The sequence below is a fragment of the Microtus pennsylvanicus genome, chromosome 12, assembly GCF_037038515.1.
Source record: "Microtus pennsylvanicus isolate mMicPen1 chromosome 12, mMicPen1.hap1, whole genome shotgun sequence".
In the NCBI taxonomy this organism is placed as follows: Eukaryota; Metazoa; Chordata; class Mammalia; order Rodentia; family Cricetidae; genus Microtus; species Microtus pennsylvanicus.
The window spans coordinates 11,948,550-11,964,628 of record NC_134590.1 but is presented as its reverse complement, the minus strand read 5'-3'; the positions used below and the strand labels follow the sequence as shown (position 1 = coordinate 11,964,628).

At 34.8% G+C, this 16,079-nt stretch overlaps 1 protein-coding gene across 5 annotated transcripts in view; it reads right to left on the bottom strand.

The window, feature by feature from the left end:
- Positions 1-2,774: 2,774 nt before the first annotated feature.
- The window catches only part of Cnot6l (CCR4-NOT transcription complex subunit 6 like), a 72,250-nt gene continuing 58,945 nt past the window's right edge, over positions 2,775-16,079 (bottom strand). For all 5 annotated transcript variants that reach the window (XM_075943387.1, XM_075943389.1, XM_075943391.1 and 2 more), the window contains exons 9-12: positions 13,098-13,249; positions 11,188-11,415; positions 7,960-8,162; positions 2,775-5,420 (exon numbers count right to left, since the gene is read on the bottom strand). In XM_075943387.1, the coding sequence (XP_075799502.1) occupies positions 5,208-5,420; positions 7,960-8,162; positions 11,188-11,415; positions 13,098-13,249 (796 nt within the window). In that variant the 3' untranslated portion in view covers positions 2,775-5,207. The remainder of the gene's footprint in view (positions 5,421-7,959; positions 8,163-11,187; positions 11,416-13,097; positions 13,250-16,079) is intronic.

The following is a 16,079-nucleotide window of genomic DNA, read 5'->3' as shown; positions in this document are numbered from 1 at the left end:
ACAAATAATATAAACAAGGAAATTAAATTCAGGGCTCTTGCTGATGAAAATAACCAGTAATAGGTGCCAATTGATATCTTTTCAAATATTCTGAAAAGTGAATATATCATGCTACCATGCCAAGAGGCATATGATTTCTGATGACAAACTTCTAATTCCAGTTCAGTACTATTCATTTTATAGGCTGTGCCATAAAAAAAAAATCAACATTTAATAGGCATGCCCTTAATTCATATCCTTTGAAAGTTATCTTACTTCAGTTTTTCCTTTGGATCCAAGAATAAACCAAGTCTAGTGTAAACCAAACTTATGCCAAAAGAAATAATTATATTATTTAATTATATTACTAAAACATTTTGGGAAGCCATTTTTTCCTACAGGCCTTTAACTGAGACATTTACAGGAATGCATTTAGTAAAAGTAAGAAGTACACATGTTCTTCCTTATCAGTGTCCTGAACAGGTTCCTGATTTTTTCTGTTTCTCTTCCCATCCTCCTCTTTCTGCAGCTCTTGCTCAGAACACCCAAGGGTTTTCTTTTATCTTTTAAGCATTTAGTTGACAATTATGAAAGATGCTTTTGGCATCCTGTTCTTAAACAGGCTATAACTTTGGTAAATGAGGTTAAAGATGTAGTAGCATTTACTTGTGTTTGAAATTAAATTTGGGAATTGCAGTGCAATTACAGAATTAAAATTATCCAGAGCAATCACAGACATAAATGTTCTCTTCTGTCTATAAACTCAAAACTTCAGTTGAAGTTCCTGATTTAAAAAAATAACTCTAACTTCTCTACTTAATTTATCTAGTTCTAATAGACAAAAGTCATACAAATATGATACAAACCAAACGGAAAGTTGGTAAACAAATATTTTAACACATTAGAAAGGTGTTACTTTGGGTTTTATGGGAATAGAGAAGAAAAAAACCTTACAAACATGACAGCTCACATTTCAGTCAAAACGTGTTACTTTGAATATGTGACAGAGATTTTGCTTGCTACAGGACCACTATTATAATACAATTTATGGGATTTTTTTTTGTGACTGAAGCTACCAACCAGTTAGTATACTTTGCAAAGCTATTAAAAACATTTCAGAAACTGAGAATATAAAATATTAAAATTTAAATCAGTATTGGAACACAGTCAACTTTTAACACTAGGAAATCTAATTTTGTGTTAGAAATGAAGCTCTATGCTCCTGGCTCCTTCAATACATGTACTCAACCTATTTCTCCTTGTGCTTTCCCTTCCCTTTGCTATCTTCTATTGAGTGTACAGGTGGTTTGTGTAATTTTTATGAATTCTTGGAAATAGAATGCAGACTTAAAATTTCACCTATTGGCAAGACATACACACAGGAGACAGAATTTTTAAATGGAGCACAATTTTGTCCATGTTCTGGGTTTAATGTGCCACACCCTCAATTTTAACATAATCTGCCACAGATTCAAGTGATATGAGTCTTAGTTTTCAGCTTTCTCCCTTCTCAGTGATATATGACTTTAAGACCAAAAAAAAAAAGCTTCATATTTCTACAATTGTAACACTAAAACATAGTGGCTTTTGAAATACATTCACAAAGGATGCTTATTAGTAAAATTGAATATCTGCTTATGGATATCAGAAACGTAATTTGAAAATAAAGAGATAAGAAGAAGGCAAATGGGAGGGTAGGGGAAGCTGGTCTCAGAACCCATTGTGCCATACCTGACTTTAACATGTGATATTCAAATGAATGTTCACACGCCTTACATCAAATAAATCAAACAAAAATATTTAGCTATGTTGTACAAAATTTTTTTTACATAAAACACCATAAATCTTGAACAGATCTACTGTATCTGAATTCTAAAAAGTTGCCTACAGAATGGTGCTGGGATTCTGTTCTCTGCTTGCTTTTAGGCAGTGCTGTTGCTTAAAAGTTGACACCAGGCACAATATTGTAAAACAAAGTCAACAAGCAAGGAGCAGTAAGTGGATTTGAGCCTTTTCCCAGATGTCAGTCCTGAGGATGCTGCAATATTCCCCATCAAAGTGTGTAAAGCTATGAGGAGGGTACTGATGCTTGACAGTGGGTGACTTGACATGCACTTGTATGACTGTTATAATGGCAAACAGTGCAGTTTCCCCTTCCTCAAACAACACCGTTTTAATAAACTTAACACTCCAGTTCTTAAGAAAATTACCAGAAATCATATTTAACAGTTAAAAAAATACATAGCACAATCTAAAAATGCCCAAATTTTCTTTTATCATCAGATAAAATATGCAGCAGCCCAACGGCATAAAGCTTATTAACTTATTCTGAGAACTAGAAAGTATATGAGCATATATGATTCATTTTCACGAATATATACCATGTCATTCACCTTGTCCTTTGGGCTTCTCACTGCCAAAGTTCCAAATGGCATGCATTTAGCAAGACAATGCTGAGGACAGCAGCATTTCTGATCATCTGAACTGGCAGCTCAAAACTAGATACCACTCCTTTTACAAAGGGAACAAAGGGGAAACAGTGTGTGAAATTTAGGCAAGAGGCTAAAGGGAAACCGTGCACATGGAATTTGGGTTACCATGCCCTAGGTGTGTGCCACCCAAAACAAAACACAATCACCTACCTCAACAGAGCTACTACCAACATTTAAGAAAACCACATTAAAATACACAGGATAATGAATGGTTTGAAAGAGTGCATTTGGAAGCAGAGAGACCCAATTACACACCTTCTTGCAACAGAGTGCCTCAATCATACACAAAATAAACTTAAGCTGTTTACAATGTTTCCCAATTTTTTTATTTTCCCCTCCACATTTAACTATTAAAAAAGATTTTTTTATTAATAAATGGGCTCCTCTGTGGTTCATATACAATCATAAGTGAACTTTAAATTTCATTTTATACAAACATCTCAAAAAATATCGGGAGTGAAGTATGGTAGGAAATATTGCTCACATTGCTAATTAACATGCGTCTATGAAAGAAGAATGTTCTGTTAGTGCATATACCTCCAGAGCAGAAAACCCACCCGAAACAAAAGATCTACAACTAAACATACAGTAGCTGATTACAAAAAAAGGTAATGTCCACAAAATTAAGTTTTTCATGCTATTCTACTTTCCAGTACTATGCTTCAGATAATCAATTTGCATGGCTAGATGTTGGATGCTTGAGGTATATAAGAAGGGATACCTGAACACTGAGGAAAATCTGTCATCAAGGGTTTCTTCTTTTTTTTTTATTCAGGTACTTTAACATTTTTTAAAAGAATATTTTATTTACATCAAACTTTTTTGAACTACATTGACACCCAATTACAATCGATGACAACGCCTCTGTCACTAGGCACTTTTAAAAGGGAATTTAGGCTTTACAGAGCTCTTCTGGATGCAATCCTGTGTGATATTACATCATCCCACCACCCTCATCCCACTAAAATTACCCTTTGGGGAAATATTATTTTATATAGCCTGATCAGTAAACTATGGAAGAAATTAGTATAAAATAACCACAGGAAATGTATTATTTAAGACTAATAAAACAGCCTAAGATGTCAGGTTTGAAAGAGGAGACAATTTGTATATAATTAAAACTAATTAAATAATTTAAATTTGACTTTTACTTTATATATTAGTGAGACACAAATATAGGCTATTTTCTTTTAAAATTTCATTCACATAATGGAAAATTTCTTGTTTATTAAAAATATCACATTTTGATACTAGAAACAGTAAAGTGCATGAAAAGTTTAAAATATAAATTTCAGAAAACTCTTATAGCAGCAAAAAAGCAGAATAAAGAAAAACTTAAAAACACAGACACAACCTTTTTCAATGTTACTGTGCCATAATTAACATCAAGCAGCCAACTAATTTTCTCCCCACAAAATGGTTATTTATACTTTCTGCCTCTCCAGTCAGATTTTAAGTGGCCCCTCCTGGCCAACAACAACAAAAGGGGGGTTGGTTTCCAATACATCTAGAGGCATCAAACTTTGGGAATAAACCAGTAGCTCAATTCAAATCTAGACAGATATGGCAACAAAGATTAAAAGCATATGATGGCCATTTGGCAGCTAGAGTCAGAAAAAAAATGATCCAAAGTTTTCAACTACTTCCCCAAATCTGTCCTCTCCATTTGTTACCTCAAAAAAAATCAAAAACAAACAAACAAATAAACCAGCCATTTAACTTACTTTGGAAAACATGTATAACATTATATGGCTTTCCCTTTTACCAGGGGCTTTTCATTCAGTAATCTTCCTTAAACATTAAAACTGTAGTGGTAAAGACGATATGGATCATATCTTTTTCCAGTACAACCAGATAGCAAAGAAGAGTGGACATGAAAAATGACAAATATTAGATACTAATTTTGTGGGCATCCTAAAAATACCAAATTCTACTTTCAATATGTATGGCAGTATATATCTGCTATTTCCTTATAAATGGACTGGAGAGATGAGCTTAAAGTTAATACTTCTAAAAAAAATTATAACTAACAGGCAGACCAAAAAGGAAGGGGGGCGGAGGGGGAGAAGATTCCTCAAACAAAACAACCAGCATTTGGCCAACAAACTATCACAAACTAATGCTTGACTTTGAAAGCATGTTGTACAATTATTTTCATTTCTCAAATTATCTTGTTATGGCTAGTGACTATATCACATTTAATGTACAAATCAAGCAAATTTAAGTGCTTTGTTACTGTGCAAATGACTTGGAAGCCAAAAATCAACTTGTTATAAAGGAAACCAGAAACTCAAAGTTTTTCCTATAAGGCATGCCATAATTCAATTGAAAATCTTGTATTTGGAGTTTGTAAAAATCACTTCTTATAAAAATGATTGGCTTATTTGAAATCATTCCATAGAATGTATTTGTTTTTAGAGAAGAAAACTGGTGTTGGGCCTCAGATTAGTGATTTACCATTTGTGAATGCTGTTTTCTAATAAAATAGGAAAAAAAAATCCAATTTTAAAAAAGTATATTAAACATTTGGATAGACAGACGGTAATACTTTGGTTCCAGCCCTAGTGCCAAATGATATCAATATGCACAAAACATACAAAGTCTTATAGCAAACACATAATGAAAGGAACCTGAAGCAGCAGCTTAAGGATGGCCATACTTCACTCCTACATACTTTGATTTACAACTGTACAGGTCCATAGCAACAGATCCCCGTCTTGGCGGGGCTATACTCCACTACCTCCGATTAGGCAAGTGAACACCATTGACAAGAGGCAGGAGTGGAGGGTGAAGTTCAAGTTGTGTTAACAGTGAGAAGTGGTCTGAAGGGATGTGAGGGTGTGGACACCCAGTGATGTTGTTCTCAACCAGCCATTGAGGATCTAAAGGCCCCAGGACACCAAGCACGTTCATATGAGTCTTGGAATAGAAAATGTAGTCAATCACACCCTGGGAAGAGAATAGGGGTAATAGGAAGGAGAAAGAAAAAAATATGTTTAGAAAATGAGAAAAATGCCATAAAAAAAACAAGAACAATCCTTAATTCGGAAAAGCTAAATAGCTAAGTAACCTCTATTCCTGGTGCCTGTTATCCTGACTATATATTAAGCAAGGCTCTAATTTTTAATGGGTTATTACATGAATAAAGGTGGTTGAATAAAGAAACAACATGGTTTAGTAAAATCTAATATATATGCAAGCTACTATACAGCTAACTGTCCTGATTTGCTTAGTTTAAAATACTCATTTCTACAAATCCTGGCACTAAAGAAAAGTATCAGTTAGTAGAAACAGACACACACACACATGAAGACAAAATCCTGTATATATAACATCTGTTCTATTTCCGAAGCTAGATGATTTGATTTGTTTGATTAACAGATAACAAAACTAATGTGTCTCCACTGTCCCAGGCCCTGCATAGATTCCACCTAATCTAATGTTTACATATATCAGGAAAGTCCACAACCAAACAGAAAAAAGTATTTCTACATGTGAAATCCACTCATCCATTCATTTAATGTAGCAAGGACTTGCTATATATATAAAACCCAGCTAGGCTCGAATTTAAGATCTTTCTTCCTTACCCTATCAAGTGCTGGGATTACAGTATGTGCCATAATGCCTAATGCAAGAAGAATATGGTAACTTATATGCCATTTTTTTTTAAATTTATAGTTCACGAACAAGTAAAAAGTAAGCTTTCTAAAAGTAAGGAAGAAATAAAATTTTCTCTTAACCTACTCACAGACCAAGACAACAATAATAGTTACCCAATTACTGCACACTTATTTTGGGGAACTTTATTTACAGATTTTCTGAGATATGCTGGCAAATGTTTTATATATCATTATAATTTAAAGACAGGATTTAAACTACAATAAACTATGTATCACAAAGTATAGAAGTGTATCTTTCAACTGCAAAAACCAGTAATATGTTAGAGCTGGCAATTGCCAAATTTAATGGTACCATTCTTAACAATGTGAACAAAAGTTAGATTAGAAAAAGTACTTAACCCATGGAAAACACTACAAATCAAGGCTTATGTCCCCTAGAAAGTTAGTTCAGTATTTTACTGCACATCATCATGTATGAGTTATCAAAACAATACAATCTACCAATGAATAGTTATCTAACAGTAAAACTACATTAACTTCTAAGCAGTTTTAGTTCTCATTTCGTAACTATGAAAGCAGACTAATATCAACATAGAGATTTTTCTCCTTCCTACTTTTGCTTAGAAAGGAGTAAACAAACCTCAAAAATTAAAAAGGGAAGCTAGGCATAGTGGTGCCCACCTTTAATCTTTCATCCCAGGAGGCAAGGCAAGTGGATCTCTTGAGTTAAAAGCCAGCCTGATCTACATAGTGAGCAGTCAGGGCATTACAGAGAAACTTGTCTCAAAAAACTAAACAAACAAACAGAAAAGTGAACAAAATAGGAACAGGTTATTGAAGATGTGAATGAACCTATTTAATAATTTTCCTTTTGTATTATACTATAACTTCTCTAGGCTTTATATACTAAACATCTTTCTACATCTACATATGTATATTTCGGATAGAAGACATGCAATTCATTCTGGAAATAGCAGAAAGCAAGACAGAGGTAAAAAGAAGAGCTACAAGTATAGGAAACGATCAGAAAACAGGCAAAGGGAAGTGAGTAATCAGAGAGACTGCCACCAGTCTTTCAATGAGTATCTTGTCCTGTACATGAACAACAGGCTCCCTTATTTTTAAGACTTCCTTTTCCTTTTAAAAACTAGTTCCATGGGTGACTTGAGAATATACTAGTAGTATTACATGGATAAGACTGACATTAAGCACAACCTGTAACTCCACCCCTACAAGAAACCTGGGAAATTATAAGATATTCGAAAAAAATTGACTGAATACTATATAAATTCATTCCAGGTGAGTTTAGCCATAGTTATATTAAGGGCTTAAGTTCTTGCTAAGCACTGTTGGTGGTAAACAGGTGAGAATTAACTGTATTAATATATACCCAAGTTCTGCCAACAGTGACTGACAAGTAAAAATTTTAGAAATATCACCTATTATCACTAATATCTAAAATGTAAACAAATGAAAGATAAAAAAGAATTCGAATTATATCAATAATAAACACAAAACCCAACAAAATTTCCTTTTTAGTTGTATATATGCAAACCAGACATTTTTTGTGACTGGATTTTGTGTGTTTGTTTTTGAATCAATAATTTATTTTTTTCATGTGTACATATATTTTGCCTGCATGCACATCTGTGGAACATTTGGGTGCCTGGCGCTGACAGAGGTCAGAAGATGGCATCAAATGCCCTATAAGCTGCCAGAGAAGTGCTGGAAATCAAACTAAGGTCCTCTGAAAGAACAGCTAGTGCAATCTCTCTAGGTCTGCAAACTCTTAATCATATGGGTTTATATTCTTTTTTACATGCTTTTATTTGAAATAGTTCATATGCCACCCAGAGACTGCTACTTACTTTGAAATCAAAGGTGTAATTGGTATAAGGCATCAAGTTATTTTCATAGGCGCTCTTAAGTTGGAAGCCATGTGTGATTCTCCCTTCTGAGCTTCCATTCTTTCCACTACAGCTGAAGTTCATAAGACACTCATTGTACCTTAGTTCCTTGAAGTCTTTATGGTTGTCAGCTACTCCTCCGTTGCTTAAATATTCCACAACACCTAGCAGAATAAAGAAAGGAACACTGTATTTTAATATTTAGTACAAAGTTGTATTAAGCCTTACTTTACAGACACACCAAATTTAGAGAGGCTTGGTTAAGTCCTATGACACTCTTAGCAGGGCTTGGTGGTACATATCTTTAATCCTAGTACCCAAAAAGCAGAAAGGCAGGCTGATTTCTCTGAGTTCCAGGACAGCTTGGTCTACATAGAAAGCTCCAGGCAAGCCAGGCCTGTATAATGAGATCCTGTATTGGAAACAAACAAAAGTGTTCCTGTTGCTGGTTTCTAGTAATTTCATGTAACAACCACAGTGAAAGGTATTTGTCAATTTAAGAACAAAGTACCAGGACCATCCAGGTATACTGTCAATCTTAGTGGTTCTTTGGGTTTAGATGATTTTTAGAACCTAGACAGCATTTACCAGAAGTCTTGACCGTGTTTTTGTAATATTACTCAAAACCACCATCTCATGGTAGTTTGAATGTAAATGGTCCATATACAATAAAGAGTGGCACAATTAGGAGGTGTGGCTTTGTTGGAGTGGGTATGTCCTTGTTGGAGGAAGCGAAGGTGAGCTTTGAGGTTTCCTATGCTCAGGGTACTGTCCAGTGTCTCAGTCAACTTCCTTTAGCCTACATATCAAGTTGTAGTCAGCATCCTATCTGCCTACATTCTGCCATGCTTCCCACCATGATGGTAATGGACTAAACCTCTGAAACTGTAAGCAAGTCATCCCAACTAAATATTTTACTTTGTAACAGTTGCCATGGTCATGGTGTCTCTTCAGAGCAATAAAAGCCCTAAGACATCTCTTTAGCAGTAGTTACAATAATCAACAACATTAAAGATATATAAAAAAGAATGTTAGACTTTTCATTCTCAATAATTCAATACTCAGAGTTAACTTGGAAGTATCATTTATTTATTTATTTATTTTTAATTATTATTTTCTGTGTATGAGTGTTCTGTTTGCAAGTCTGTACCACATGCATGCCTAGTGCCCCCTCAGGCTAAAAGAAGTTCTATCAGGTTTCCTGGAATTAAGATTACTGACTGTTTTAAGTCACTGTGTGGGCTCTAGGAATCGAACCATAGCCCTCTGGGAGAACAGTCAGTGCTCTTAACCACTAAGCTCTCTCTCCAGTTCAACCCCCCCATGACTATGATGAACATTTTGAATTTAAATAATATTATATGCCAGAGACCAAAAGTATTAATGTGTCTAAAGAGTTGAAAAGAGTAGCAGCTTCAAAGTTTCTACCGAATTAACAAACATGAAAAAAGTCTTACTCTTTTATTAGTTAGCAATAATATTAAATTCATTTATTAGTAATTAAGAATGATAGCAAAAAAAAATAAAAAAAATAAAAAAAAGAATGATAGCAAAACATGAAGTAAAATGATTATCAGTGTTGTAAATAACTCAAAAGGAAATGCAACTTATCTAGCAGTTACGATTATGCTAGGCAAACAATTTAATGAGGTCAATAAAATTACTCCCAGATTGAATAACATGTATAGCACCTAAAAAACAGAACCAGGATCCAACCATGCTTTGAGCAGTGAACTATGCAATGGTAACAATAATGCTAGTAGTTATTATAAATGATTTCAAGAAAATATGAAATAATACAAGAAACACTTGCAGTTTTTAAGAGTTGTATAGAATAAGTAAGAGGGATGTGGGCTGGAGAGACAGCTCAGTAAAGTGATTGCCATGCAGGCATTGGAGTCTGAGTCATGCTTCAGAACCCATAAAAATATAACTGAGAATAGTGGAGAGCTCTTGTAACACCAGTGCTGAGGATGTACAGGCAGACAAATCAATGGGGCTCACTGGTCAGCCAGCATACCCTACTTGGTGATCCCTAGGCTGGTAGACACCTAGTGTGACAAACAAGGTGACTAGCACCCGAGGAACACCCAAGGTTGACTTCTGGGGAGTGTGTGAGCACATATACACAAACATACCACCATGTATTCATGCATATACACGTGGGAGAATGAGAGAGGCAGAGGAAAGAAAGAAGGTGCTAGTTGGCCTAGGGGTCAAAATCAAATATTTGCAAAGATTTCAGCATTTAATTACAATGAACAAGTTATTTTCTTGGGCTGGTCATTTATAAATTCCAAGTATAGGTATTTATTTTATATCTGCTATTGAGTGACTATTCTGACTACAGCTGGGGACATAATTCAGCGGCAGAATGCTTGCCTAACATGCAACAATCTTGAGTTTAATCTCTACCGGGAATGTGGATTAAATACCTTAATAATAATATGTAATATTTAGAATATGTTTTGCTAATAGTATAAGACTTATATTATACTCTTTGTTTTGCATTTGAAATCTAGGATCTACAATGGAGAACTCTGTCTTCCAAAGATGAAATTCAGACATAAAGTAGTCCAGTGGTGTGATACACAATCTTACTAGAATTTTGATTATTCTTCTATACTTAGTAGTAAGTACAGAAAGATCACTGGAAACTTGCCAAGATTATTAGTGAGACAGCTATCCAAAATGAATGTTCTCTAAAGAGAACATTCTCCCTTCTCTGATGAACTCTATGCCTCAGGAGCTTGATCTTGCATGGATGCAAATCCTTCCCTATATCTTCTAGCTGGACTTGGTTAGTGGGTAGCCCTGGCAGATCAGAGCAGAGTGAGAGAGGGTATCTCTTCCCATAGCTTCCTTATTATAATCTAGAAAGCATTGACGTCATTTATTGGCCCTCTTCTATACATCCACGTTCTGATGACAGCTTCCAACGTCTTTCCAGTTAAGAGAAGGAGTGGTAAAGGACAAAAGCAATCATTTTGCTTCAGTTAAGCTTGACCACTCCTTTAGAATCAGTTTCTTTACTAAACTTTTTTCAATTAGTTACTATCTCACCCCATCCTCCGAAATTCGAACAGACGTTTTCCTTAATTTAGAAGAAAAAGCCCTGTTAGGAGATAGGTGGCCTTTCAACCAGGATTAAAAACAAAATTGAAGGCAAGGAAAACATGTTGTAAATACCTGAATCTGGCAATGAGTTAAGATCTGCACATAGCACCAGCGGGATGGAATTAGGATCTGCAGTTGGGCTGCCAGGCCTACTTGAGGCTTTCTCTAGAATGTTTTTAACCTCTGACACAAACATCATGGTCTGAATAAGTTTCACATCAGAATACTCTGGGTCCCAATGCATGTGGGCATTTGCCACTATAAGAAGCTGTTTGTCTGCAGCATGAATCGGCTTCATACCTAAATTTAAGCATAAAAAAGAAAATGTAGAAAGTTATGTTTATGTTTCTTAAAGAGTAGTACCTTAAAAGTTTTCTGGAAGAGATCCATTGCTACTTCTTTGCTCTTTTCTATAAATTTATATTGATTTTAATCTCAAACTTATCTGAGAAGCTAAAATGTAATTCTGGAAATTGTGGTATTATTATTCATCATGATCATGTTAATATTGTAACCATGGAATATACCTGGTCTATTACAGATTTCTGTTGCAACCTTTGTGAACTAAAGGAAGTTTTATATTTTTCAAACAGACCCTGTGGGGCCCAAAAGTCTGAAATATTTACTATCTAGATCCTAACAGAACAGCTTTGCTGACTCCTGCTGTATATGCTTACACTGTACGTTACGTCATAATATAATAGGTATTTGAGTTACAGTACTTTTCATCTACTGAGTTCTTAGTTTAAGCAAGCAAGTTATTTTAATTTTAACTAAGTTAAAATTAAATGATATGTATCAGAGTGTGAGGGTGTACATGAATACAGTGCTTGTAGAGACCAGGACAAGGGTATTCGATCTCTTGGAGCTGAAATTAAATTAAAGGGAGCTGTGAACCACTCAATGTAGGTGCTGGGAACCAAACTCTAGTCCTGTGGAAAAACAATGCATGCTCTTAACTACTAAGACATCTCTACAGCACCAAGCAAGCACTTTTAAGTGCTTCTTATTTAATTAGCATAATAACATAGTGAAAGATGTTTCCAGTTGAATTACCAATAAATAATTTCTTGCCACTTCACATTTCTTGCATTTCACAAGCTGAATAGAGAAAGGTCAATAGGAAAAATCAGCAACATTGTAGGAAACTACAGAAAATAAAATAAGGAAGCAAATCTGCTATCCAAATAAATTCCCAAAAAGAAGTAAACATGAAGTCTTACATTAAAGGCTGATTTTGTTTAATGATCAATAAACTGAAGAACTGTAGAAAGAAGAAATCTAACAAAATGTATAGTCTGAATAATTCAAACCAGTACTCAAGACAGTCTTTTATTCCACAGGCAGCACAGGAATAGAAGTGCGCTGATGTGGTCTTACCACCACCTTGTTCTTGCCTGAAACATTAATAAGTAATAAAGTGCTCTGAGGCAGGCAGGAGAGAGGCTAACAAAAGATCTTGATAATGCCAAGTACACAATGAATTTCTGATTGTCAGGGAAGCTATAAATAATCTAAAAACCCTGGAAGTATCACATAGATAAAAGATGTCGTTCTCACCCTAACAAAGCCTTGAGATTTAACAAAGAAAAAAATAAAGAAAACAAGCCAACTATTTAACCTTAAAAACAAAGGGTTCATACTCATGAAGCTAAAGCTACACTGGAGAGGACTAAGTCATTGTAATTTCTAATTCAGCGTTAACTAAAACATCCCTATTTCAAAAAACTTTTTCAACTAATAGTATGTTAAAAAAAAAAAAGGCAGGTATTACCTTGTAAGTAAAAATAATAATAGAAACTATAGACTATGTCATGAAATCATAAGAAATAAATGATAATTTATATAATTAATATTATTTTCTTGTTCATCTCCATCAACAGTTCTCAAAAGAAACTAATTTTGTAATAAATAAGGTTTTGTTCTTTTGTTATAAGGAAGTCTAGGATCTTTATCTTTAACACTGTTTAGAAGACACTCACCTGTTCCGAAGAGCTCCTTGTGGACCTCCAAGACCACAGCCACACCAATGTTATCTTTTGTCATCACTCGGTTCAGCATTGCTTCAGAACCATCTGAATTCGCCATTGCTACCTGGTTGAATTCCACTGTATGCTTCTGCACCAATGTAAATCTAAAAGGCACACATATTTAGATGACTTAGGTAGTTATACTGCCATGCTAAGACATTAAAAGTGGGAGTGGACATGAGTACAGACACTGGTAATCTCTTTCACTTTCTAGTTTCAAATGGCCATGTGATATAATTCTGGAAATAAGAAATATGACTTTTATAAACACTTTATTGAGGTCACATCTAGAAAAGATGAAATATATATCCCCCTCATCATTTTATGTCTTTTCCCCTTCTAGCTAGTATATAAAGGATTAATAATCAAGTGTGAACCAAGCAGATGGGTAAAAGCCAATCTTGTAAGAATGGAGAAACAGCTGAGCCAGTTCTATTTCTAGACTGCCTGATGTAGGTGAAAATTCATTTGCTTAAGCTACTGTTTAGACGGCCTGACATTTAAAGGTGCACACCATCTTAACTAAGTTACCAACTTAAAGAGAATGAATAAAATCTATCTGGCCCATTTGCAATTATTTTTATACTGTATCAAGATAATTGTCAAGAAAATGCAGGAATACAACCTATTTCCCAGCTAAAAATTATCACATTTGATTAGTTCTTTTCACTGAAAGACTGTAATTATGTTTAAGTGTTCAAAAAAAAATAGATTGTGCTATAAAAAGAAATGGCTCTCTGTGATGTGTGATGATGGCTTCTATACTATAGCATTTTTCTTTCCTTAGTGACAAACTTTAAGTATCGTAGAATGATAGGATAGAATAAAAATCTAATGCTAACATTTAAGAATTGTAAATTTGGTGAAGCCAACTGTACTGGTTGTCTTACCAGTTGGATACAAGCTACACTTAACTGTAAAGAACTTCAATTTAAAAAAAAAAAAGCTTCTTTCTATCAGGCTGCCTGTTCGCAAGTTGATGTGAGAGGACCCAGCTCACTGGGAGCATGTCACCCTTGGCAAGTGCTACTAAGTGGTATATGAAAACAAACTGAGTAAGCCATAGAGTACAAGCCAGTAAGCAGTGTTCCTTCATGGTTTTTGCTTCAGTTTCTGCCTCAAGTTTCATGTCCTGACTTTGTCTAGTGATGAATGGTCACTTATAAGGGTAAGATGAAATAAAACCCCTGCTCTAAATTGCTTTTAGTCATGGTCTTTATCAATAAACAGGGGCAGCTAAGTAGACTGTAGATAAATAGCACTTGCTGCTCTTCCAAACGTATCAAACCGAGTTTGATTCCAACATGCACATCAGATACAACACAACCAACTGTAACTCTAGCTCCAGGGGACCTGATACCCACTTCTGGCTTCCATGGGCACTCACCATACATAACATTGACATATACACATAAATAAAAATAAGAGGCAGGCACGGTGCCATGTGTCTTTAATCTCAGCTCTTGGGAGGCAGAAACAGGTGGCTATCTCTAAGTTCAAAACTAGCCTGGCCTACACAGGCAGTTCCAGACCAGTCAATGCTACATAGTGAAACTGAGTCTCTAAATAAATATAATATAATCTTCTTATATTTTACAACACTAATAACACAACCACTTATGTTGCTCCCCACCATCATATACCAAATATGCTCCATGTGGCTTTTACTTTCTGATGTACAGAATGCAATACAGGAAACATTTCTGAAATATAGCATTCTTCCTCTATTCTATTAGAATTTTTCTTTCAACTAACATGCACTGGTTTATAGTTATTTTCTGATTATTTATTAAAGCTAAATAAAAGCTTAAATAAAATCTTAAGCCTGTCATTTTTTTCAGTATTTAAAATTCACTTAGTATTTATATTCTGATTGGTGTACTCTGCTTTATAAGCATTTTTCCTGATGCTATTTATCATAAGAATTTTTCTGTATGTTCCCCTGTTGAAGATTTTAAGCAAAATCTCAAATGGGTATACAAAAGTACATACATAATCAAGAATGATTATGACTAAAATACCAAAACTAAATAAAACAGCATCTAAAAACCTTATATATTTGAGAAAGATGATGACAAATGCCTCATGCGCAGGAGAACATGTTCAAAACAAGCAACAATTTCTTAACATTGTGCAGTCTAGAAGTAATGTTTTATGTTGCCATGTGAGGACTCTAAAGCTAGAAAGACAACAATGAACACGAACTGTGAGCAACTAAAACAGGATTTACATTATTAATCTTCACCAAATTTAATTGTAAGTAAAAGAACACCGAACACCATCGAGAAGACAGTATAAACGAGAGAGATGGCTCTGTGTGGTAAAGATCCTTGTTCCAAAAGCCGATAATCTACACCACAGAGGAAGGAGAGAATGGACTCCTGCAAGCTGCTAATAACTTCTACACACATGGTGCAGTCAGTGGTGTGTGTGCTGACTTCGACCACCCCACATGCATCCAAATGAAGAAATATGAATAGAGGAGGAGCAGAAGGGGGAGGAAAAAAGTATAGGACCAAAAGCTAACTAGTATCTTCCTTTCTGTATCATTCCTCTGTAAATTTCTTAAAAGTATATTCAGCGTGAAATATATAAAAGATGACCTTGAGTCTTATCAACTATCAGCACTTAAGAAAACTTACAGGCTAGAAATAAATATGGAAGAAACATAAAGCAAACACCAGTCTGTGTCTGTATAACATTTAATGTTTTTGTTTATTTGGGTTTTTGAGACATGGTCTTTGAAGAATTGCCTGGCCTGAAACTTACTATGTAGACGAGGTTGACCCCAAAACTAACAGACTTACTAGCTCTGCCTCCTAAGTGCTGAGAACTCTTGAAGGCATTTCTTTACCTTTTATTAATTTAAGGCCCATAATGATAGTAGATAAAACAATTTTTATTAACTCACACTTGAAAAGTAGAACTTTGGCA